The sequence below is a fragment of the Sinohyriopsis cumingii genome, chromosome 7 (assembly GCF_028554795.1).
Source record: "Sinohyriopsis cumingii isolate HCF-2022 chromosome 7, ASM2855479v2, whole genome shotgun sequence".
NCBI classification, from domain to species: domain Eukaryota; kingdom Metazoa; phylum Mollusca; class Bivalvia; order Unionida; family Unionidae; genus Sinohyriopsis; species Sinohyriopsis cumingii.
The window spans coordinates 17,852,952-17,879,928 of NC_142967.1; the positions used below are offsets into that span (position 1 = coordinate 17,852,952).

At 36.1% G+C, this 26,977-nt stretch overlaps 1 protein-coding gene and 1 long non-coding RNA gene across 2 annotated transcripts in view; one reads left to right on the plus strand and one right to left on the minus strand.

Annotated features, from left to right (window-relative positions):
• Positions 1-21,130, minus strand: part of LOC149794789 (uncharacterized) — a 34,556-nt gene extending 13,426 nt beyond the window's left edge. Inside the window, exon 1 of the long non-coding RNA XR_016422199.1 lies at positions 20,997-21,130. This is a non-coding gene — a long non-coding RNA (uncharacterized LOC149794789). The remainder of the gene's footprint in view (positions 1-20,996) is intronic.
• LOC149794790 (uncharacterized) lies at positions 19,877-23,632 on the plus strand. Its single transcript, XM_089964441.1, has 3 exons — positions 19,877-20,338; positions 20,992-21,144; positions 23,264-23,632. The coding sequence occupies exons 1-3, from the start codon at positions 20,107-20,109 to the stop codon at positions 23,497-23,499; spliced, it is 621 nt and encodes a 206-aa protein (XP_089820567.1). The 5' UTR covers positions 19,877-20,106; the 3' UTR covers positions 23,500-23,632.
• Positions 23,633-26,977: the final 3,345 nt, after the last annotated feature.

The window sequence follows — 26,977 nt, forward strand, 5'->3', positions numbered from 1 at the left end:
CCACACAGAAGATCGGAACCACTTACAATAGTAACCACTCACGTGATAGTAGCAAACTGTGCACATTACCTGATATGACGAAAGAGATTAGGCTTACGACATAGTTCTGTGGCTTTTGCTTCGGTTGTCTCATGGAAAGGGTCTGCATGACTAATACAGCAACTGATATAATTAGAGCTAGCAGGCACTTGATTATGAATGAAACCCCTTGAAACCAAATCCCTGAAACAGTATCAAAGCAATCTAGTCTTATTACACTCAATCAAAAATCCAGTAAAACAGTATCAAAATAATTTAGTCTTATTATACTCCATATAAAACCGCTGAAACGGTATCAAGGTAATCTAGTCTTATTACACTCAATCAAAACCCTGTAAAAAATATATCAAAGTAATATAGTCTTATTACACTCAATCAAAACCCCTGAAACGGTATCTAGGTAATCTAGTCTTATTACACTCAATCAAAACCCCTGAAATGGTATCAAGGTAATCTAGTCTTATTACACTCAATCAAAACCCTGTAAAAAATATATCAAAATAATTTAGTCTTATTACACTCAATCAAAACCCCTGAAACGGTATCAAGGTAATCTAGTCTTATTACACTCAATCAAAACCCCTGAAACGGTATCAAGGTAATCTAGTCTTATTACACTCAATTAAAACCCTGTAAAACAGTATCAAAGTAATCTAATCTTATTACACTCAATCGAAACCCCCTGAAACAGTATCAAAGTAATTTAGTCTTATTACACTCAGTCTCAAATCCCTGGAACAGTATCAAAGTAATCTGGTCTTATTTACACTAAGTCAAAACCCCTGAAACAGTATCAACGTGACCAGTCTAATTACACTCAATGAAAACCCGGTAAAACAGTATCAAAGTGATTTAGTCTTATTACAGTCTCAAATCTCTGGAAGAGTATCAAGGTAATTTAGTCTTATTACACTCAGTCTCAGATCCCTGGAACAGTATCAAAGTAATCTAGTCTTATTACACTTGATCAAATATCAAAGTAAATTCTAGTCTTATACATGCAATTCAACGGTTACAATCAACCAAAATCTTTGCAAATAATTCTTGCCTTAAGATTTGAGGGATTCTGAACTAACGGCATGTGCCAAGTTTCACCAAATTTTATGTAAATAAATCCTCTTGAATTTCACGGTTCTGGAAATTATAAAAGAAAAACTTACTGAGCTAATGGAAAATATATACATTCAAAGAAAGCACTGCATAAGAAAATGGTTTAATAAAATTAAAACACTTATGCTCTTCCTTTACGTTTGCAATCAGCATGAATTGAAGGCCATTTCCTCCTCTTCTTTCTCATTATTATTATTATTATTATTGCTGTTGTTTTTGTTAATGGTGTGGTGGAGGTTTCTCTTGTTGTTTTTTTTTTTCATTGTAATGTTTCTAGGGGTATTTTGATATTGTTGTTTTTGTTGAAGCATTGTGCTGACAAGGAAAATACTGAATCCTTTAGAAGTGTTAGAAAGCTAATTCAATGATGCAATAACACTCACCACATGTCAGTCGACAAGACTCTTCTTGAGACAAGCATTTTCTAAACAAAAACATTACCTAATGGAAAATAACTTTCAAGAATGATCTTGATGTTTACAAAACAAAAACCTGGATCATGTATAATTCAATTAGGAATTTCCAAAACCTAGTCCAAATAAATTTATTAACTTATTTTATTAATAATAATACTGATGTTAAACCCATATATATTGAGAATAATTTAGCTATGTATTAGTTCTTTACAATGAATAAAATTTAAAAAAAGAGTCAATTTTGGTCAAGCACAAATGAATTCAATTTTAGACAAGGCCAAGTCCAACATACAATGTTACATTACAATAGCATATAGTGAAATCAAAGATAAAACTAACTAACAAACAATGCAAATTAAATATACATAACACAAAACACTCTATCCCTAACATCACCATGGAAATATTCAAAATCAGGTAAGTACTATTAGGCGGTCTTGTCGTTTATAAACTGAAAGATGGAAATATTTCACGAACAACAGTTATCCCTATGCAACCATCCGGATGAATGTTGAAAGTTGATTTTTAATATAAAGAGACTGAATAGATTAAAGTTTGTTCTCGTGAAATGGAAGAAATATGATCAACCTTGTATTATTTAGGAGGGAAAATCAACTGTTCTTCCATTACAATAGATAGATATAAATATCAAGAATGTGACAAATGTGGTGCAAATAGTGCACTAACTAGGGAACTAAAAAATTTTAAACTTTATATGAATTTATATTAATTATGCCACCAGATGAGACAAAACTACATCCAAGATACCTAGGTTTAACAAATGATAGTGGTGACAAACAATCGTAATTAGGCGACTGAAATGTAGGCAATATCCTGTCAAGGAAAGAAAAGACAACACCGACGCAATTAAAAAAAGAAGAGAACATTCCAAAATTGGACGATGATTCAAAATGGAATATTTTTATAAAGCTGCAACGTAATTAAATCGTAAATATTATACAGACTGGTGTACAACAGTTTTAACTCAATAAACTTAATGTCAGTCGACTGCACGATGTAGCTGTCATCTAAATTTTAAACTGTCTTCAATTTCATTCAAAGATGGCATAACAATGAATCACACAACTGCTTAAATAGCTATGCACGGTACTTACCATGAATAATTTAGCACATCCGTCAAACCTTGATAATGAATAATAAGTTTACACCAAAATAAAATCAGCTGGATTGGGAGGGATATTCACATCACTAAATAACAGTCAGTACAGCCCACATAATGTGTGCATATCCAGCAGTAACTGAAATTTCATTTTGCAGTAACGTGCTACAACATTAGATTCTAAAAGTCATCAACACGCCACCTTACCTTTATTCAGTAACTCATTTAACAACATAAAGTGGTTGGTTTAAGGTAATTAGCAAGTTAACAAGCAAACAATGTTAAAGAGATACGAATAAAACTCAATTTCGCACATACAAGTCACTGAACATTTTTGAAAACCACACTCTAAAATTTGACAGTGAGGAATCAGTTAAACGGTACAGATTGCAGTGTCACATGCATATATATATATATATATATATATATATATATATATATATATATATATATATATATATATATATATATAACAAGAAGAGAAAAACGAAGAAAAAGTAATAATAATACAGAGAATGGACTATGATGGTAATATTGCACGTGAAATGTATATTCATTCTATGAGATTCTCTGACTCTGACTTTTAAAAGTCACTAGGCGGTTTGAAAATGTGCAATAGTGCATAGACCGTGAAACAAACAACCATTTACTTTGATAAACAAGGCTATGTGAACTAGCAGTGTTTACCTTTTGAAATTCTCTTCGTTAGTTGTGTTGTTCGCATCTCAGATTATAAGAAGCTATTAACAAACGAACCAATGACAAGACCCAAAAAAGTTCAGAAAAAAACAAAAGAATGTGTCCATCGCGCATACGCAACCAACCTATCACACTAAGTTAGAATCCAGGAATTTCTTCTTGGCTCTTTTTGGCTTCTACAAATAATTTTTTTTGATGCTTAAAGCTTTTCTTCATCATTTGGTAAAATATGATAGGTCAAGAGAAGACATGAAGTAGGAGGAGTAGGTGGAGTGTGCATTTCCAACTACAGCCGCTGTAGCTAAACCTTATAGTATTATAACCTCTAGTCTCAGCCATTGTTTCAGTATTTTACTTTAAAGAGGTTCAAGAATTATTGTTTCTTTATTCCTGGTAATAGTTTGCATCCTTCAGCAAATATACGTACGTACGTACATACATACATACATACATACATACATACATACATGCATACGCACGCACGCACGTACGCACACACACACACACACACACACACACACACACACACACATACATACATACATACATACAGAGAATGTTTTTGAGATTTTGAGCAAGAAAAGGAAATTTTGCACAGATGGTAACAGTACGTGTAACTTTCATATGTGATAAAGGTACATATTTACCAATTAGATTTGATTTGCAATGTAAGCATTTTTCTTGAGGAATATCTAGCTAGCAACATGCATTAATAAGTTTAGATGTATTGCGTTATAATAATAATAATAATAATAATAATAATGGTAAATATTATAATCCATTAGTAGCATACGTACTCATATCTCTTTTTAAATAAAAAAATATTTTCGGCAGATATCAATGGAAGCTTCTTTTGCTTATCTATCAATCTTTACATTAATTTATCCATGTATGTCTGTATCCTCACGCATGCGTATATGCAGATCTTACATGAATTAGCATTTGCATTTATTGCGAAAGTCGTGATACACTCTCCCTTGACGTGGAAAATAGTCTTGTAGAGTAGACCATGATATTCAGATCTGGTGTTACCTTTAATCACCATCCATCCAGGCGTCAGGAAAGCAATAACTTGCTGAACGATGGAAATGGACAGGACACATACCACTATTTTGTTCCTGTTAAATCGCGTTTTTTTATACCTCGGCGTTGAAATTTTTTTTGCTAAAAGCTCTCTTTCTTTGCTTTTGAAAGACTCCAGATTAGGTTACTCTTCTTTGTTCTCAAAACATTCTTGGAATTTTTCTATAACTGGTACATCAAAACATAATGATGCACATTTTATGGATATATACCAAGGTCATGTAACTTGATCCACGAATGTTGTTTCAATTGACACGACGTGTTATTTTGCTAAGATGTGCAATCAAACATATCAAATCACATTTTTACCGCAGCCTTGGTATTTTCTGTCGTTATAACGCATGTTATGTTGCCTTAGAAAACTTTAATCCACTGTAAAGTGTATTGTATGGAATAAATTCTCCAGAGAACTATTGTGCAATTCCACTGTAGTTGTCTTCAACAGAAGCTTCTTGAATAACGTGGTGATCTAATTCTTGCACTTTGCTGAAGTTAATGCATGGATCATTGGGTAATTCCCTTTTCTACAGTATCGTATTACCTTTGGAACGATATTTCACTGAAAACTATGCTCGTAATGTAGGAAGTCTTCAGTGACGTATCAATTAGTATTTGGCTAGTGACTATAATAGTAGATACAAAATAAACCGATAACTGTCAACTTAAAAATAATCTTACTTTATGGATTGAATGTTTGAAAAATGATAAACGTTCAGATTAAGCGGTCATTCCATGCATATGTGTATGCGTAAATAATTTCACATGTACCATCACCCTTTCTCATGCAGTAAATTTATTCTTAATCGGAGATCCAGACTGGAAACTGTACTTAATATATCCAAACGTTTTTTGTTGGGATCTCCACCACGGGTTCGTACAAATTCCAAAACCTGGTTACTTGAAAGCTTTTTTAATGCTATGTAAACGAAAGATATACAGACAGAGAGAGAAGATATCTTCAACGTATATCTCTAATCTATACTCTTATTCTAAGAATATCTAGTTAAAAGCTTTTCTTGTAAAGAAGTAAAACATGCAGAGAAACTTTACGTTGGTTGCCCTTACTGAAATTCTTGCTTATGAAAAAAAGACGTTAATGACAATTCTAGCTATAATGGAAATAACTTCAAACAGAACGGAATAAAAGAAATTCATTTGAGAAAGGTTACACAAATTCCAGTTTTACAAGGGACTTTTTAACAAAATAAAATTCAACCCAGTCATCTCAGCCGAGTTGTACATAATTAATGTTGATGAGTGACGTCATTTATTCAGCAAGGTACTTATATATAGTTATGCAATTGCGGCTACTTAGTTCTTTTTGCACCCTGTTCACATTCTTAAAGAATATGTCGCTGGCGTAACTGCAGTGATTTTGCGTTAATACTAACCGCAGCTCTCTTTTTCATCTTTCTCTATGTTTTGTTTTTATTAGTTATGGCCTTAGCTACTGTATTGAGATCGCATTATAGAATAAAATGACTAAATTCTTCCCCTAGAAATCCTTTTCATCCGGGTATCACATTAATTTGTTTCAAAGTCGGTGTAACATTTATTGGGCCTGCTAGTCGTGTCAGTACTACTGAATAATGGTCCAGAAAAATAAAGAAACGTTGCGTGACGAATGAGAATGGTTTATTACAGTATCTGACTGCCATCCAAGTGAACCTTCACAACACTTCTTTGAGACTTGATTCCAACAAATGTGAAGGCACGTGGACGTTTTCGATACTGATGGCATATAGTACAGGACGTAACTGTAGATGTGTTTGATCAAACGTTTGAGTTCTGCCAGCAATCAACATGTCAGAAATCATCATGTCAGCAATCAACATGTCAGAAATCAAGATATCAGCCATGAACACGTCTGCAATCAACATGTCAGCAATCAACAAGTCAAATGAATGCAGGAGATACAGTGCCACCCAATTTTGACAATCTGACCTTTGTAAATCAAATTGAGAACGGAGGATACATACATGGCTCAAGACGTCTGGAATTTGGAACAGGATACAGCCATGACTCAAGAGTGTTGGAGTGGGATATATCTATGACTCAAGAGTGTTGGAGTGGGATACAGTCATGACTCAAACGTTTTGGAATTCTGAGAATAAATCGATCATGCCAAACATTTTATACAGGAAACTAGTGTTTTGTTTGTTCCTAAAAGAGACAACTCGTGAATATCATGTCACAACCATTTTAACAACAAAAAAATTCTTTCATTCCTCTCTTTCTTGTATCAGAGCACAATTCGCAAGTGTTCTTCTTGCGGAGACAGGGATATGTCGTCATCTAGACATTCATACACAAGCCCTGCATGGTAAGATTCGTTTCTTCTCTGTGTTTCCAATCCAAAAACACTTTTCCAGTGGCGTACAACACTCCAGAGTCAAGTTTTTGTGTAAATAAAATCAAGTTGGTTAATTATTCCTTATTGATTATTCCCTATTCAACAAAAAACAATGAACTACTTATCGATTTAGAAAGGAAATGGTAACCAGTGTTATTTATTCCGGATTTAAAAATGTCCACATCTAGTTGGTTGCTAATTTTTTATTCCCGATTCAATAAGGAATAAGTTATCACTTACTCATTACAGTTTCAAAAACAAAGTTCCATAAAGCTTGAATATTCTTCCAGACATTCATAACGTGTGGTCTACGTTGACCCATATCATATTTGACGAAACAATTACTCTAACCCAAAGTGTGAAATAGAAGTGTCTTATTCACACCAGCTAACAAGATACAGCGGTATGACCGATTATATTAAATTTTTAATTGACATAAAACCTTTGTTAAAATATTTTCATCTTAACCCCTCATTAACAATTTAAGTTAGTAGTATGCTTCAACGAATGTAAACCATTAAGACATATTCGTCTGGATGGTTGCGAGTATATCACTATAGAAATGAACCAAGTCCACAGAGGGAACATACCCTCCTTAAATGACGTTCACATGGACCCATCTTTGAGATTTTATCTATAGAGTTATTTTCGATCTACAAAACAAGACTTAATGAAATTCATAGAGAATAATCAGAGAAATAGGAGTGTCATTATAAATGTAGGTTATGCAACGAAATGCACAGTGAACTGATCTTATCAACGCTATGCATCGGTGTATCCTTAGAGAACATTGATTTCAACAATTCGTTGAAAGTTTCTAGTTAGGGATCTTCTCCAAAAGTGCGAAAAGTTTAGAGAAAATTCTTTGAATTAATTTCGAGAAAAAGGGGGCTAATTAAATCCAAGCCAAAACAAAGTCAGTAAGGGGATAAAATGTAAAAGTCCACAACAGAACCCAAACGGCCCCTCCTGAAAATATTTTGACATGGATTCTGCATTGAGATTTTGTATCTTGGGATATATTGGGATGTGTTGGGACTCAGCCTCCTCTTCATAGAAAAAAATGTGTACATGAAGTTACTGAAGAGAAATCATATGAATAGGCTGTACCAATATTTTGTACTAGATGAACCCTATTTACAGGATTTTGATTTCAACGCCTCCTTGGAAGTTTCTAGATAGGAATTGGCAGCGACAACAAAAAACGTTCATATAAAATTCTTTCAACCGATTTCGAGAAATAATGAGCAAAATATATATATACAAGGTATAAGAAAGCAAACTGAGATCTTCAGCCAATATATGGACCCTACAGTCCACCCCTAAAAATAGTTTGACATGGTTCGCTCTTTGATATTGAGTATCAACGGATATGTTTGACTTCCAAAATATTTATTAACGAAGTTCGTCTAGAACAAGCAAAGAAATAAAAGAATCTTTATGGCTACCGGCAATGATAAACTCACAAATTATATCCTAGCTTAACAATGCGTGAATCCTCACTTTGGGAATCTAGGTCCCAATCCCCGCTTATATATATATATATATATATATATATATATATATATATATATATATATATATATATATATATATATATATATATATATATATATATATATATATATATATATATATATATATATGTGTGTGTGTGTGTGTGTGTGTGTGTGTGTGTAAATACAGTACTGTACTGCAACTGGATCAGTCATCAGGTTTGGGATTGGGGATTCCCTTTCCTAGTGTGTTTCGGTGCTGGCACTCATGAATGAGTAACTGAAATTTAGTCAATTTTCTCTCCTGGGCATCCTCCATTTTAGATTCTCGTGACAATGTTAGTTCCAATAAAATCATCTGTTTTGTACCTCCTCAGCACACGTGTTTCTTGGGAACATCAGCAGCCCATTTACATATGTCAGCCTTTCCCAATCCTACGCTGTTGTCAAGACTCTAGTCACCTTGAAGTCTATAGATATTTCCAACCCACAAAAGAAATCCTGACAAACTTTGTCGAGGGTAATCAGCAAAATGAACAGCAACCTATAGGTACCGGGTATGCAAAGATGGTACATTGACGACCCAGTCTACTTACTCGTTCTACTCCTATTTTGAGGAATCTGATTTCAACGCGTCTTTGTCAGTTTCTAGTTAGAAATCTGCTCAGACAATAGGGGCAGCTCGAAGAGAATTTAAGGAGCCAACTGTGACAAATAGGGAGCTAAATATATGGGAGGAATATCACAGGCCGTAACGGCATTAAATTGTACGTATATATATATATATATATATATATATATATATATATATATATATATATATATATATATATATATATATATAAACCCAAACATCCTCTTCTTAGTGAATTGTGACATGGACCGTCCTCTCCGATTTTATGTCTAGCATTATTTTCGACCCAATCAAAGCTATCTCGACGATATTGGTAGAGTTAAATCAGCGAAATAAATGGCAGCCTGTGGGTACCGGGTAACACAGTAAATGGCAGCCTGTGGGTAATGGGTAACACAGGTACAGTATGGATCAGCCCTAGACAACAACTTGCATGAACTAGACCTCTGTATAGAAGGCATTGACTTCTTTGATAAATCCTAGGGTCTGGCGACAACAGTAAGAAACGTAAAAAATGTGTAAAGCCGATTTTTAGAAAGACGGAACTAACCATTTGTAATGTAAAACAAAACCCAAAAGTGTATTATCCCTAAACTCCATTTAAGTCCATGTGTGGATCTTGGAATCCAATTAGTCAAATCGATTTCGAGAAATAGGGAGCTAAATATATGCAAGGTATAGCAAAGAACAAACGTGTAGCCCTAAAGTCTACATACGGTCTATACAGTCCACCCCTAGATAGACTTTTACATGGATCATCCTTTGTTATTTTGTACCTAATTATATGAATGAGGCATTGATAATGTTTCTCGACACAATCGGACAAAAAGGAAGGTCTTTGCGAATATGTATAATATTAAAAAGGAGGGTCTTAATGAACCCCGATAGTTTCCAACTCCTCTATTGTGAACAGACTATATCCAAAATGGTTAAATGCGATCAAATAGTCTTAAAATATAATCGGTTGACTCCTGTAATGGTCAGCATGTTTATAATACGACTACAAAGGGTCAAAGTGTCTAATTGTTTATCCTTGAACCCAAAAAATTACCCCCACAACAGATCGATGCCTATATCCTTCAGTAGAACTATCAAGGGTCTAAGTGTTTTATTGATATCGTTTGATCCCTCAAAGTTCACCCCTACCTCACCCCGCCATTCCCCACCCACCCCAATATCCATTGACAGATAATATTAACTGTTCTGTTCCAACAATGGATGAAATTCGGGGTATGGGTGGTCTATGAATATGCATTGTTAGCTGCGTGCCCCGCGGAGTCGGATACAAATCGCGATAGCGCCCTGCTGGAAATGAGGGTCTAGTGCACATGGCAATTTCACAAGACAAAGGGTCTCATGCAAACAACGAAAATGAAACAGATAAAAGCCAAAAGCCAGGAAACAACTTGCAAAGTTTCTTTGCGATATGCCTGCGCAGAATTATAGGTAGTGTTTTATCGATGATAGAAACTGGCCAATTGGAGATAAGGTATGATTTGTTATAGAATTCTTCATACAGAGCAAATAAAACGAAATCAAATACGGTGGCATAATGGAAGCAATACTGCCGGCGAGGTCCTGGTTGACAAGCCAAAACCAACCAGGCGGCAGGACGAGCCACCAAAAACAGCGGAGAGTTTTGTGACACCATGTATGTAAAGACTACCTCTACCACCGGATACAGCCTTAAAGTAAACGCGAGCTCTTCTCTTGATGTCATGGCCACCCAACGTACAGGAAACCCTACGCAGGGACATCAGTAACCCAAGACTAAAATGATATCATTATCATTCCTGCAGGCGGAATCAGAAACAACTTTGTGATATAAATATGTTAAAACTAGTAGTTTGATAGAAAACGTCCAGTGAATTATTCAGTCAATTTAGTTGTACCTGTCGCACGCTGTGTTGACGTAAACCATGGAATGCATTGTGAATCTAGTGATTCTGCTTTTGAGCAATCTTCGGAATTCAGAAATATTAAACAATATGGATTAGAGATTTGTACACCTAAAACAACAGAAAAGTAATGAACTAAAACATACAGCATCAAACTCCATCTCAACAACAGCTGATTTTGTTTTTCAGCTTGTTAATAAAAGGAGGGGTTGTGCAATCAGGGAATAAAATAATCGGCTGCAAAATTGCATCTCTGACCCACGCACATTGTTTTGGGTGTCAAACGATCATCCAAGTCAGATTCAACAGATAAATGCATGATGATGAGCGAAGAAGAAAAATTGGAAGAGTATCTGGATGGGGCTTGGATTCTCATTTCCGAACAGAAAGTGTTGAATCAATAGTATAAAGCATTGTGCGGACATTCCTCACTCCACCGCTGAAGATTCAGCGCATCGAATCTCTGTTTACGTAGAGAACTGAGACTCGCCATAGAACCATTTACCTGACAGACATTTAAAAAAAGTCAGGAATCAACTAGTGAATCATTATTACCTGTGAAAACAAAAGAAAAATGGATACGTTTGAACTTCATAAAAGCGATGAAAATAGAAAGGACGTTGATACAATTATCATGACATCAAACTTCCTCTCAAACTTCATTCAGAAAAGGCATTGTAACAATTCTGTTATCCATGCATTATTCAGTTATCGATGCATTTTTTCCTGGACAATATTTTCACCACCAGCTATTTTAACACATTCAAAATACCATTCACGGTGTGTGGATGTACTAGTTTTGAAGACATATTTTTACGGATAATGAGTAGTAATAATTCAAACATACCTACTGGAATAAATGGACGACTTTGAATCACTAAAATAACACCGAGAAATACTGGTGAAAATAAAACAAAAAAAAAACAAAAACCAAATACGATTTACTTAGGAATGAAGAAATTGCAAACAAGATTAATATGGTATTACTGTAGAGGAAATTAAAAGATCTATATCAGCAGATTTTGTTATGTGTATCTCGATTCTGTATTTGAGTTTCGGTCCATGACTTAAAATTATTTTTTCAGATAATTAACTATAAATAGGTTGTCAGTTAGGGTTTTGGTTTTAGAAAATGAACCCGTGTACAGCTTGGCGTAATTTCTCAGTGGGTGATTGAGTCAGATGGGTTTTGTTGCAACATAAGTCAGTCGGGTTGTGCTACGATGTAAGTCACGTGGGAGGTGTTGCGACACAGAGTTGGTACAGAGTCGTAGAGTTGTATAGGACTATAAGGTTGAATAAGAGAATAATTGATTTGTTCCTATTTCATATCTTAATATCAGCCTGCAGATGTGTTTAATGTTCTGCTTAGATTTAATCAGAGAGGAGTTCTTTGTTTAAATTCTTTATTGCAATTACCAAGGTCGCATATGACGGTCTGGACTAAAAGCAACATGATGGGATTATTTTGAATTCATTCAAAGGTATTCTGGACAATGCCATTGTGATACGTAAAAACTGTTGACACTCCTGCATTTTCAAGAATGTTGGTACATCAGCACATTCGTTATTATTCGGAGCACTATATTATATTTGGGACTTGTGATAAACTTTTCATTTTATAACTTACATAATTCAATTATTTGTAAGTTTTACAAAACTTGTTGGTTCTGGTTATTTCCTTTACTTGTTTTAGCAAATATAGTCGTAACATAAATGGGGGGGGGGGCTCGTCCGGAATAGGAATTTAAAAATATATTTCAGAGATTTTTTTAAGTCAAATTTAATTTGCTTCTGCTATTTCTTAGTCCCTGGAATTTTAATTTCACATGAGAAAATATTTAGGAAGTCAACAGGCTTTCAAAATATCCTGTAGCGTGGCAACATTTGTTTCCGATCAGACTAAGGAAAGGTTCGAGTCTTTAAAAAGGGACGAGTTGATGGGTTTGTCAAACACAATTTCTATTTCGGCAGTAAAGGCATTGTTTGGTAAAAAAAGGAAATCAACATATGTTGATACAGCATTTGGTACAAAAGAATACTTTTGGTAAACGAACTTTGGATTTGATTAGTAACTGTCTTTCTGACTGTGATATATAATTAGAAGAACTGATATTTAAAAACATCAAATCGAAATAAAGTTAAGAAAACTACAAGTTTAGAAAGAAATGATGAAAATCCAAAATCAAGAATAAGAAAGAGAAAGAGCAAATCAAACTAAGAAATAAGAAAAAGATAAATTCAGATTAAAAAAGGAGAAAGAGAAAAGGAATTTCAAAGTAAGAAAGAAGAAAGAGAAAGAGATGAGAAAGAAATGCAAATTTAGAAGGAAGAAATGATGCAAATGAAAATACAGAAGGAGGAAAGAGAAATATTAATGCAAAGTGAAAGTAAAAGAAATGCAATTTAAACTTTTTTTTAACAAAAATTAAAACTGGCAGCGGAAAGTACACCCCACCTACCCACCCGGCCAAGTTCAGGTTTTGATGCTACCAAACATACTAGGTTAGTACTTCCTTGTAAAGAAAAGGACGGAGATTACAATTTTCCTCATTTTGAGAAAATTGCTGAAAATTTGCTATGACAAAGGGATCACTCGACAGTAGTATTTCAAACTGTAATTATTAGTATTGGCAAAAGTTGTGTTGTCTATATATACTTCACTGTCTCTCTGTTAGCGGAAGGTCGTGGGTTCGATCCCCGGCCGAGTCATACCAAAGACTTACAAAAATGGTACTAATAGCTGCCTGGCTTGGCGCTAAGCATTAAGAGGTTAATGTTAGGACTGGTCGGCCTGGTGTCAGGATAATGTGACTGGGTGGGACATCGTACTACATGTCTGCGGCATGATGCCCCAGTGCTAGACATCACTATAAACTGCCACACTGCAGACATCGTAGCGATATGACTGAAAAATTGTTAAAGTTACGTTAAGAATCCAATCACATCAAAACACTTCTCCCAAAGAAGAAACGGTCTTCTAAAAAAGCCAAATGAACCCCAGAGAAGAAAAAGAGGATTTTTGCCTCTGTTGTTAGGACTCTTGCTGGAAATAGTATTAGGAACAATGCTGGAAGAGCTCATGGGAGCAAGATAAAAAGGGCCCAAGAAGATAAAAGGGACCAAAATAAAAATAATGCCCCTACATCATACCCTGAATTTTTGGACAAGGTACAAAACAAAAACATCGATACCGCATACATGAACATAATAAGGTACCTCAAACAAATTAACAAACATGGCAACATATAAATACACCCACAAGTAATTATAGTAACAATTAATAGAAGAGCTAAAGCAGTATGGTAAAAATGCTAGCTGAAGCGCAGCCCCATGGTTGTTGTGTGTTTTTTATATATATCTTTTTATTGTTATTTTTTTCGCATGTATGCATGCAGCTAACAAAATACTAACCATCATGGTCTGAGAAAAACAACACATATATTCCCATAACTATGTATACATATTACAAAGGTGGCAAACCCCCGCCATCAGGCCCAGATACACGCGACAACAAGAGTGGTAAAATATAAATAAACACAAAGAATCCTTAGCACCCAACCAGCTTAAGACTATAAGGTGACCTAAGCCCAGTCATCAGGCCCCTCACACAAGGCGGAACTAAATAAGCAACAACAACACAATCCCCAAGTATTAACAAGACTTGTAAATCCAACACTGATACTCAGATCAAACATACTAATTTATACAACAAAAAGGGGCACAATATACCTTCCAAATTCAATATAGCTATTAAACAAAGAATCATGGCGATAAAAGACCAGTCGCAAACATCAAGATCTAAGGCAATGGAAGTCGAGTCGAAGCAGAACAGCAAACTCTAGCAAAACAGCCAAACACTACAACAGCACGAAGAAGAAAGAAAGAGGTTATCACAGAATGAAGAAGGAGTAAAGAATAAAACGGATATCGACTTTCAAATTGCCAATTTATATGAGGTTCTTCCTTTGGCTATTGAAGACCTCTTTCGATAAAATCTCTATCCCCACAACCCTAACTCGATTATTTGTTTACCACCATCAAAAGTGAAAACCGAAAGTAAACACGGCGTGACCCAAACATGCACTGGGTGCTTGACACCCATCTGATTGACAACATTTCGGAAAATCAAAAGTACACCATGTACACCAAATTCCAACTTTAATTAAAATAGTAATGAAATTACACAACTCAAAGGATTAGGAAAATTACACGAGTGGCTTACACACCAATGGAATAGATTTATGTCCACTAGTACAACTGGACTTGATTTGATCTTACTTTGCTTTGCCGTTTCTGGGCGTACAGCTTTCCTGTGGCGTTTCGCGTCCCGCGGGTCTCGTGCCGTCTTTACCTCGGCCGGAAATCACGAATTAAAAAGTGTGACGTTCGCACATAAAAGCGGGACTGTAGTGGCTCCATTCCTACAGTCCCGATCAATTGAAAATCTCGACCTTCGAGACTTAACCAGTTGCGAAAGCATTAGTTGCGTAGGCGACTTAAATCCTTTAATTGATTGATTGAGGAAAACCCTTCGTACATGCCCTAACGGGCGAGAACGACGTTAATTTAATTAGTCAGTCAGTCAGTCTGGCATTTCGTCGGTAGACAACGTAGCAGAAGCATCACATAATGACAAACAGAGCTAGCGATGGACCTTATCCCCACCCCTGCAAGAGACGCCTTGAGAAGTCTGGGACCTAGATTGGCTACAGGATGAAGCATATGTGCACAAGCGAAAAGGACGACACTATTGCTCATATGGGAGAAGGAAACAATATATAGAGAAGATGATAGAACAGAAATAGGCGACACGGATATGGCAATGATAGATATCGTAAAATGTATCAACATAAACCTGACAGATCGTATCCACATAGGCCAACTCAGCATAGACGGGACCCTCCAAGAAGAGTTGAGCCCTCACAGCATAAACCGCCGGCTAAATCAGCAGCACAAAGACGAAGATGAAGAAACAATGAGGCGAGGGAAAGTAGTCCACCTATTCTACCTCTCCCATCAGACCTTCAAATTGACACTCAGGAGAAACCGGCCCAAACACAACATCAGCCCCCCCCCCCCCCGATAAAAGCTGAAGCAGTCGAACAAGAAACAGAGACTGAATACAGTCTGAATGATGACTCCTTAACTAAAGAAGAGAAGAACGAATTGGAACTCATCAGTTTTTTAGAAAACTTAGCTAACGAAATGGGGCTCGAACCACTTTTTTCGAAGATAAAGAAGCAGCCATTAAACACATGGTTGACCATAAATCTGTCTGGGATGCGAGAAATCATAAGCTGAACCACACCTTACCGCAACCTATTAAAGCTGCCTTGAGGAAAGCACGTAGAGCTATTCGAACAAGAGGAGTTCAATACATCAACTGTCCAGTCATGGTTGCTCGCATGATTGCCCATCAACTTATATTCCACCATCACCTTCTAGACCCACTGTCTTCCTGACTGTCGATGAACGCTTGATGAATACCAGTGTAGCGGACATGGTCGACCCAGGAGCCGAGAGAATCCATATTAGGGAAAAAGTTGAATTCCCGTATCATCTAACGGAATGGATTACGGCTAAATGCTTGCACTCCTGCTCATTTGGTGGCAGACTGAACTCCTTATTCTTATACATGAGTGCGTGTGTTGGGTCTATTTCCACTCGTGTACTGCCTTACATTCAGGTCGTTAGGGACTTAAATAGTCCTAAGACCTGACGGCCTAATTAAACAGTGTTCTGTGAATACATAAATACCTGGGGGATGTGACACTTATTCCTTACCCAAGGAGTAATTAAACAGCCTGTCGTGCAGGCTTAAAACCGTCGTACATGCCCTAGCTGGGCGAAAACGACGTTGATTTAATTAGTCAGTCAGTCTGGCATTTCATTCATTCCATTCAACCAAGGGACGTCGCAGGAGCAACATCACCGGAGCACGGGTCACAGTATCGACAAGGGAAGAGACGGGAGCGGAAAAAGCATGATGCACATGGGCCGTGACTATCCATTAAAGCAGAAGAAAAGGAAGCAAGCCATGTACATGTGTAGCAGCCCGCGGTAACCTACCTACCTACCCATCGAGTCCAAAGACTAAAGCTTGGATTGTAATAGTGACTGGTAGCATTATTAGTCCAGTATCAACATTGAGGCCGAAAAGGTTATCCCGACTGCGAAAAAAGATATGGCGGACTTCATCTGGAGGAGGTCACCATGTTCTTGCCTACGAAGAAGAACGCGCCAACCTAAGTACCAGTCCATACCCTATCCAGACCTGCCTGATTGAACGACGTTCCTAGACTCGACTGACTTTCCTGGACTCACCAATGTACACCACTAGATTTTAATATGGACTATCTTACGAGAGGGACATTCATTCGGTTTTGGCCGGAATTCACTACTAGTGAACCATGGCATCATGGAAACTCACTAACACTTCACTCCGTGACGTTTGCTCCTAGTAATTGGCTAATTACTTCGGGCTAAGGATATTTCCGTTTCGCCGAATTCCAATAATCACACAAATAATCACACAAATCTTAGAATTACTTAAAACGGGGCGCTATAACCAAATGCGCATATTCCATATTTATTACAATACTGTCACACAAGGGGAATGGTTTTTATGGACACATTACTATACCCTTACATACCAACAAACCATCATACATAAGGAGTAAAGGAGGGTTTAACGTTTTATTTGTCAACAACCATGGCCTACACAAACACAAACACAAATATACAGATACAATTTTTGCAAAATGATCAGTATAACGCTTTCCTACTGACATGCGTGGCCCAGAATATGACTGTTATTTGCAATGTTAAAATCATGAATGGAAAAAAGGGTCGACAGTTTATAGCGACAAGGGAAAACGTAATGTTAAAATAGTGAGGGGAAAAAGTGTAGAGTTTATATGGACAAGGGAAAATGAAATGCTAAACTTTTTATCTACAATCCAAAGACACCACATATACAACCCAGCACCTCTTTTTGATTGCTATCCAAACACGTGTTGAGTGCTATCTAATACCCACATTTTGATTACTGTCGAATTTACCGCCTAGCGCAGTGTCTAAAACTCACACCTACTATCGAACTAAAGTGTATGATGTAGTAGAAGGGAATGAGATCACACAAACATACAATCCAACACTCACATTTTAGTGCTATTTAAAACCCACTGTTGATACACCATCCAACACGCCGTGGAGGTGATTAAGGCCCCTCACACGCACAAACCAACGACATGGTAAGAATGCGTTACATATGTTATAATTACACAAACCAACAATCGCACAAGAGTGGCAGGATGTAAACAAAGGGTGTGAAATATACACATACTATCATGCACAAGCAAGGGTTAATGGTAAATCTGGCTAAAATAACGTGGACGAAAACGGGACCAATATCGACAGAAAGATGTTCAAGAGGATATCACTATAATTTGTCCAATCAACCACTACAATAAGCAGAACGGCAATACTCCGCGAAAACAGGCATACATACAGAGTCAAGACACCACCTCGTCCATAAGAACACGGTCAAGATTGCCTCAATCTTCTGAAAAATGGCTTAAGATCTCTCGGAAGATGCCATTCGAGAAATTGTCAGAGAAAGAGAAGATTGGGAGGAAATGAAAGAAAAACGAGGAGGAGCCTGCTGCTATTATTAGTATTATTATTATTAGTAGTAGTAGTAGTAGTTGTTGTTGTACTACTATCGCCGCCACCTCTACTCTACCATCATCACCACCACCATTATAATCATTGTCGTCTTCGTTGTTGACATCTACAGTCATGGCAATTACCGTCACTATTGGGGCCCGAGTGACCTAGTGGTCTAAAGCGCTCACCGTTACGGATTACTGCCATCTCACCTCTGTCTGCGTGGGTTCGAGTCTCGGGTTTGGCCTATGTGGGTATGTGAGAAAGCTTGCTAGTAGCTTCTCGTGGGTCGGTGGTTCTTTCCGGGATTTCCCCGGGTTCTTCCTCCACCATTAATACTGGCCGCCATGTATAGCCTATCTTGTGCTGAAAAATGGCACATAAACCCCACAACAACAACAACCGTCACTATTAACCATACGTCCTAAATTTAGTATATTTTTTTTACATGATTTATATTATGATTAATTCTAAATATTTACTTAGCGTGTTGCACAATGACTGCTTTACCTCCCTGTATTGATTTAAGCAGTGGTGAATTAGGCAAAGGGAAATGTTGAATGAAATATGGGCTCGCGTGAATGATGGCTACTGATACATGTATGGCAGTAGTCCATGGCGGGTTTCCATGTTTAGCAAACACTGATATTTCTCAAGAGTTTTACTAGCGTAATTGTACGTGTGTAACACTCACGTATCTTCGAACACTGCAGACAAAGATATGCTATCGCATACTGATCTAGCAGATAAAAATTAAAGATCTGCTCTGTTCACTTGAAATTACAAATAAATAAAAGAAACATAGCCCCCCCCCCCAATCTACTGGCATATTATACAAAAGCAGATCGGGGTTAATGCCACTCGCAGTTAAATATTATTTATACATGGATGAATACGGTAAATTATGTGATAAAAATCGGCATTACGTAAAACAGACCTTGCTACCATAGTGACATATGCGCGCGCATATACACCCGAACACATAACTGGGTTTAATAAAATGAAACATTCACACATAACATATACGCACGCACATATCACATGCAAACATATAATGATTTAAATATTTTGTAAATCGCGCACTTTCGTGAATTAAGTCTTTACACGTTGTCTAACAGGAAAAGCAAAAAAATTGAATGGAGTTTTTAAAATGATAACTAAAATCTTGACACACTATTCTGAGAATTCGGAAATATATAGGCGTCCCTTGATCGCTTAGAGAGCTTCCGCCTGGATGATTATTGTCGATTGGGTAAAAGAAAGGGTGGGGCATTAAGCCCGGATTTTTTTCTGTATAAAAGCGCTGTATTTCTTCCAACTCATCTTTGTAGACCTAAAATAATACCATAATTCAAAATCAATGGTGTCCTATGTGAAACAGATATGAAGTTCTTTATCGCATTTTGCATTTTGAAATGCTTCCTCATTGACAAAGGTTCATCGGGGTCATTGAGATTCAAGTGGAATTTCAGACTGTGTCTTCCAAAATAGCATATAAATCATACAGTGGAAAAAGAGGAAGAAAGCAAACAGTAGTGTTGTATGTAATTAAGGCGTTTGATAAGACAGACCACTGAGATCTGTAAAATGCCCGATGTTGGGTTAAAACTGTTGGCCTCGACATCGGGAATTGTGGCGATGCTAAGTCTCGCTGCTCTTTTAACACCGTGTTGGGTTATGAAACGGAATAAACAGGATGGTAAAACAAATTCTAGGTACGAAGGCCTAATCTTCTTTGTAGAGTGTAAAGAAGACGGTGGCTGTGAAGTGAAACCTCTTACAGCTGAATGGAGTAAAGAGAACACGCAAACCTACAGATGTAAGTATAATACAATCCAGCATTTTTCATTCACACAAACTGACATACATATACCAGCTACATAGAAACAGACACCACCTTCAATACACAAATACACCTTCTCCCAAAATTAATCCGTATGTACAAATACAGACACAGAAACCACTCTATATACGAACACAAAGAAACAGAATCTACATCCGTTATTGTTTGTACGCAATGAAATGTATGGTCTTTTAATGTATTATGACACACAAACAGACACCCGTTTGATAAACAGAAACGAGAAATATACCCTACTCTGTATCGGCACGAAGACAAGAGAGACTGCAATTTCATAAACACCGAAACGTAACCAATCCTCATACATCAAAACAAGGAAAGGACTTGACTGATTACACATTAATATTTAATGCCTGGAGATTATTAACATACAAGACAATTACCTGCAGCACGAGACAGCCATGTATAGGTTGGCTTTTACCGTATATTGTTCGATATAAAACAATAATATATCACGCCGTCCATATCTTTTCTAGTCCTATCTGTCTGTTTAAAAACATGCTCTTTAATGTAGACAATACATTCAGGAAATGCCGTTCTTGTATTTTAGAAAATTATTGATAAGACATTCTTCCTATGATGACACTAATTATAATACTAATATTTTGCAGCTCACCTGTACGAGTTTATAACATCATTGCTCATTCAGATCCTGTGGATTGTGTTTCCCGTACTGTCGCTCGTGCTTCATATCCTGAGTCTAAAAGCTCCGCAGAATCGAAAGCTGTACATCCCGCTATCCGCCATATGCTTCTCTATAATAGGTAAAAGATTAATTGATATAACATCCTCTAAGGCAAAAGTATTGGTACATTTCGAAAGTCAGCGCATCTCTCTCTCTCTCTCTCTCTCTCTCTCTCATACATGGTCCAAGAGCAATCGCAACGCGTTCTATCTTTCTAGTTACAAGTCAGTATATGTTTCTTAATGTTGGTCTAAAGGCTGTGGGTAATGCAAAATTCAGTACAAGTGGGTGAGGGAAGGTACTTTGATTATAAAGAAATTATGGTAATAGTGATGTTCCATTTCTTCCAACTGAGTTTCATGCAAGGTTTTGAAAGTGAGTGTAAAAAAATAACATAATTATACAAATTCCATGCATTTTTGTCCACAGACCGTATACAGCGATATGGAGTCTGTAGTGGGAAAAAAAATCCATTTAGTGGCATGGAGAAGTGGTTTTTTTCATAAATCTTGGAGAAATTGAACATGAGCTGTTTTTCTTTACGCAGTGTTTGCAGATAAAATGGGTTTTAGTCATACCAGAACAACCTTGTCACTAGTTCCTTAAAATGGTAGGAAAGCCTATATTGGTCATAGGCATCATTTTACGATGAAGACAAAACACAGTTCGCTATGTATTTCGGTAATAATAATAAGGACACAATTTCTAGTCCCAAATAGTATGATGATCCCCAAAACGAACAGTCTGGAATATTTTCATATTCTCTGCTCACGTGTCTTTCTGTGTATGCTGTACATCAATCTATCTATTCCACCACAATTGGTAATTCAGTTTTTGTATTTTATTAATTAACGAATCCTGAGTTTAAATCTCTAACCACTTTCTTGTCAGCCTAGTAATGGGTTGAAGGCTAAATATGCCAAACGTACAACTTTGGTCTAATATTTCCCTTTGTGTTGACCACCAACCACATTGAGCTGCATCCTTGTATTCTCCTTTCTAAAGCACCCCATGTCGTTGCAAATGACTGCATTGTACAATACTAATTTACCAAGCGTTCAAATGTCACACAAAACAACATAAATAATTATTTATCACAAATACACTATTTATCACTAAATGACCAATAATATGTATGTAACTAATTGTACAATAAGTGTCAACTCTGTCCTATACTTGACCTACTCAACACACCGTATAATCTGCTATAGAAACGCATTTGGATATATACATATATACATTTCATAGTCACGACTATTTAGCATTTTTCGCTATACTTAGGGTAACATTAGTGACGATAGTAACATCCAACAGAACTGAACTAAGTACCTTCTCCCAGCGTATGTAACTGCTATATGTATTATCTGGTCAGTTTGCAATTTTGTTAATATTTGCCTTTTTCCTAAATTTGTATCACATTATTGTTTTGCGTTAATGGCCTTCTCACACACTAGCGCAAATTTATACGAGAGCTACAATAGTTCTCATACTTAAAAGAATATCATTCTAAGGGCACTGTTATGGATTACAAGCGGACTCGAGTGTATAGACAAAATGTAAACAGAAAATCTACGTTACGAACAACATGCATGCATTCGAGTTATTCGTGTCCTTTTATTGTTCTTTGTCGGAGCAGGCGGTATATCAGGTCGATAAATCAGCACCTCACCCATGATGACATTGATTGGCGGTATATCGTCCATTAGTATCGGTACAGATTTTGCGGGGTGGGGGTGATTTATCGGACTAGCGGTATATATGCATACATCTTAAAATCGGGCCTAGTGCAAGATTACAAAGTATTCCAGACGATCCCCTCTTTACTCGCCCAAACTATGTTGCGTTAACGTAATTTTTTCTTTCGTACGGTACCAGTATCTGCCATCAGATTTGGGCATCCATGTAGCTGTGGGTGTGTACACCCCTCTCTCACATTCTGTTCATCAAATTCTTCCTAACTCCAAGCTGTGTTGACCTGCCACTAAAGGAAGAAAGCAACAAAAAAATGACCACACAATACAGAAATAATAATAATAATAATAATAATAATAACAATAATAATAATAATAATAATAATTTAAAGTGCCGTAGGGAAATTAAACTATAAATAGTAATTTAAGATCATAAGCAAGATTATTTCATTTCATCATTTTCTTTCAGTTCTTATTTTGTTATTGTCAAACGTTTCATATTGGCAGTTATGCCGCAGTGGATAAAAATCGGCACTGAGGTGAATCGATATTTAAACGGAAGATCCGATGCCGACGGAAGTGCTAAGTTCGACATTCCATGGAGTGTAATTTTGCAAGCTGTTGCTGCAGGGTTATCCACCTTGTCCGCCATAATCCAGATAGCCATTTTTGTCCGAACGCAGGGAAAAGAAAACGAAGATTCTAGCTCAGCAGCGAACATCAAAGCCGTGAATAATATTTGATAAAACGAGTGAATTTGATACCGTGCTTAATATATAAATACAAACATTTTTTTTTGTATACAAAAGACTAATTGTTGTTGGCTGTGAGACAAAATTCTTCGAACCGTAAATAAATTGTTTTGGAAACTATCGAGTACTGGGTGAGGTTGTCGTTATTTATTGGTCCAGTTGTTTATTTTTGTTTGATTAAGAATCTTTGCATCGGAAGGTAGTGAAAGTCATAACTATATAAATGATAAATAAGGACAAATTAATTTAAAACAGGGTTGTCTGTATGTCGATAGAAATACGCATGTTTTTTTTTTTTTTTTTTTTTTTTAGTTTCATCTTTAGCTCCTGGTTGAGTTTTATTATTCTACGTTCGGGCATTGATGTCGGATTCCGTACTATTAAAGTTTAAGTCTATGTGCATTCTCACTGCATGTCATTCATTCTCTCATCAGAGTTCCTTGGCATCAGCTTGGCCTAGGTTTCTTAGCACCCACCATATGGTAGCTATATACGTAAGTGTATATTATTGTAATTTATGGTTAAGTATTTTGCGTCTAGGTCATGACTACATAGGTGCAGTAATAATAATAATAAATTAATAATAAGTTTTTTTTTCTGCTGATAATAATGTTGGTTCAGTAACAATCTCACGGCTAGTCTTTATATAATAGAATGTTGAAACTACAAATGTAACATATATACAAATTAAACCCTCGTTTTCAACAGTGTCAGACATGTCATTACACACATACACACAACTAAAACAAACATAAGACACAGATGTGGGTTTGAGAGCTAATAAAATGGTTGGGGTATCTAGTTAGATAACTCAGATTTTTGTTAACATGCCATAATCATTAACAACGAATTTGTGAAGAAATGTAAGCGTCCTATTTACATACCTGGAATCATTAAACTTGGTGAGTGTATTACCTGGGCGAGAAATGCATCTTCATTACGAGAATATGTAATTGCGAATCATTTCACTGTTTATTGATTCTGGATCAGTTTTGCGTTTTAAGTTTGTTTCTTACTGTAAATAATATAATCCAATTAGATGATTTTGTGCATCTTTAGTAGTACCTGACGTCAATAAATGATGGTGACCGACATTCCTCATATTACTAAAGTTCAGTTTTGTGTTTATTACCACATAAGTTTTTTGCACCCTGTATACATACTGCTATATATGGAATCATTAAACTAGGTAAATGGATACATCTTGGATACTAATCACTCAACATGCAATGATTTAACACTCAATCATAGTTCGATCTTCGCCGACTTCAATTCAGTTTGTAAATGTGTCTTGGTAAATACCACACATGTTGTGTATATGTATATTTAATTTGCATTGTTTGTTAGTTTATTTTTTTATTTTTTTTTAATTTCATTATATGCTACTGATAATGTAACACATATGTTGGACTTGACTTTGTCCAGAATCAAGTTCTTTTTCTACCTGACCTGAATTTTGGTTTCGAAAACAACATCTTTATCCTACTCTGAATCTAGAACGTTGGAAATTCCCCATCAATTGCCGGATCTACCTGTTGTTTACTACTTTTTATATTATAATTTTAGTATTATACTTCTAATTATAACTAAGATGTTATTTTTAAACATTATGAACCTTATAGAAGAAAACATTCCATTAGGTATCAGTTTTTTATATATAAAGAAAATGCTAATTGTGACCTGAGATCAGGTAGAGGACTGTATAATCTTGTTTTTCTAGAAAATAATTATTTGTGCTATAAGATCTTGAGGTAGAAACGGTTGTATTGTAGTTGTGTTCAGTAGTTCATTTGAGCTGGAATTTGTTTATTAAAATTATTTATTCACTGGAAATACAGAGTGCTCTTCAAAAGTAAAGACCTGGGAAATAGAGACATGAAGTTATAGTGAAATTTCAAATAAAGATATAATTCTTGGATTGTATGATTATGACCCAACAAAATACAGTTTGCACATGACCACAATACGGGCCACCACAGGCATATCAACACTTCCAGCTTTTTATTTAATTTGAGTTTCCACTGAAGTTTATTCACAACTACTTGTGAGTAATTATGTGGCTAAATAGGGAATAAATGTTACTTTGGGGACAATGGGAATTCAACATATTAATGGCACTTCGTGACAAAAGGGTTTAAAGGGACAAGAGGATTTGTACGGGGAAAAAAAGAGTTTATGGGGACAAACAAAACATAAACAAACAAACAAATACTGATTCAACACTAGCAATCTTGAAGACATGATTTTTCTCATACCCAACACCTTCTGCATCGACTGCAGGGAGAGATCGAGAGGGTGAGAGTACAACTGATATGTTGACAGATCAACCAAGATGAGCCAAAAAAATCTCTTTCGGTAATTACTGAAGATTTTTTTCATATCTGCATTAAGTCTGTTTAATTTAACAGTTCAAATCCAAATGGTTGTCATGTTTTTGCATGCCTTGTTGATAAATTTTCCACAAAGAATATTTAGTAAACAAATGCTAACGCACAAATATGATATGGTGTCCTAAATTCAAAAGAATCTTCTTGTCTTTTGAATTAGTTCTCTTAATAGTGCTTGAATGTGGACTAAGTTTTGGTGCAACACGGCAGGAGACGTCGTCGCTGTTGTCGAAGAAGGAGTTCTTTTAGAAATGGATTTACAATGTTTTAAAATAAACAACATATTAGGAAACACGAGTGTTAAATCAGGGTTGGTCGGCATCGTGGTCAATGATAAAGTAAAAGTGACAGAGAGAAGGAGACATCTTTACCGAGCAGTGTAGTTTCTGGAGTACGTACGCAGTATATGTGATCTCTAATAAGACCAACGTACAAGACAGAGCAAATGTGTTCTGAAGCTTACTGGATTTATCTAAAGCTAATGTTACAGTTCAGTATTTAGTGTGTCAAGAAAAATGGTACAGGACCCAACACATGACTGAAAATTCACAATCATGCCTGTCTCCACCGCAAAGGTAAAAACACTAGAGCATAGGCATTATTTTGCCTTTTTACACCAAAATCTATAGAAGAATCCATTCTAAGCTAACCCTGGGTGAATAGGATACCATGTGTAAGGGGCGTCAGATGGTATATGTGATATTTTGGATATTATGTTTTGAGATTTCTTCTCCTTCTCTTCCGTTCTAAGCTAATACAAGTTGTTTTGGATAGTGTTTATGGGATGTTGGATGGTATATAAAGTGTGTGATTTTGCTGGATTTCATCTTCTTATACTTTAAAGGAGACTAGAAATAAAACTTCTCCCTTTATGCATGTAATTCTCAACAAATTCTAATTCGACTGTAATGTTTACCAAAAAAATAACGTGGGCGTATAGTAATTATATTGCGAAGAAGATACCACGATTCCGTAAATTGCCGAATATTTCCGAGTTTTGATGAGACAACAGATCTAGTGGTCCCGTGATGCTAGCCATCCTAGGAATACAAACAAAAACATGGTGAGCAAGACATACATCA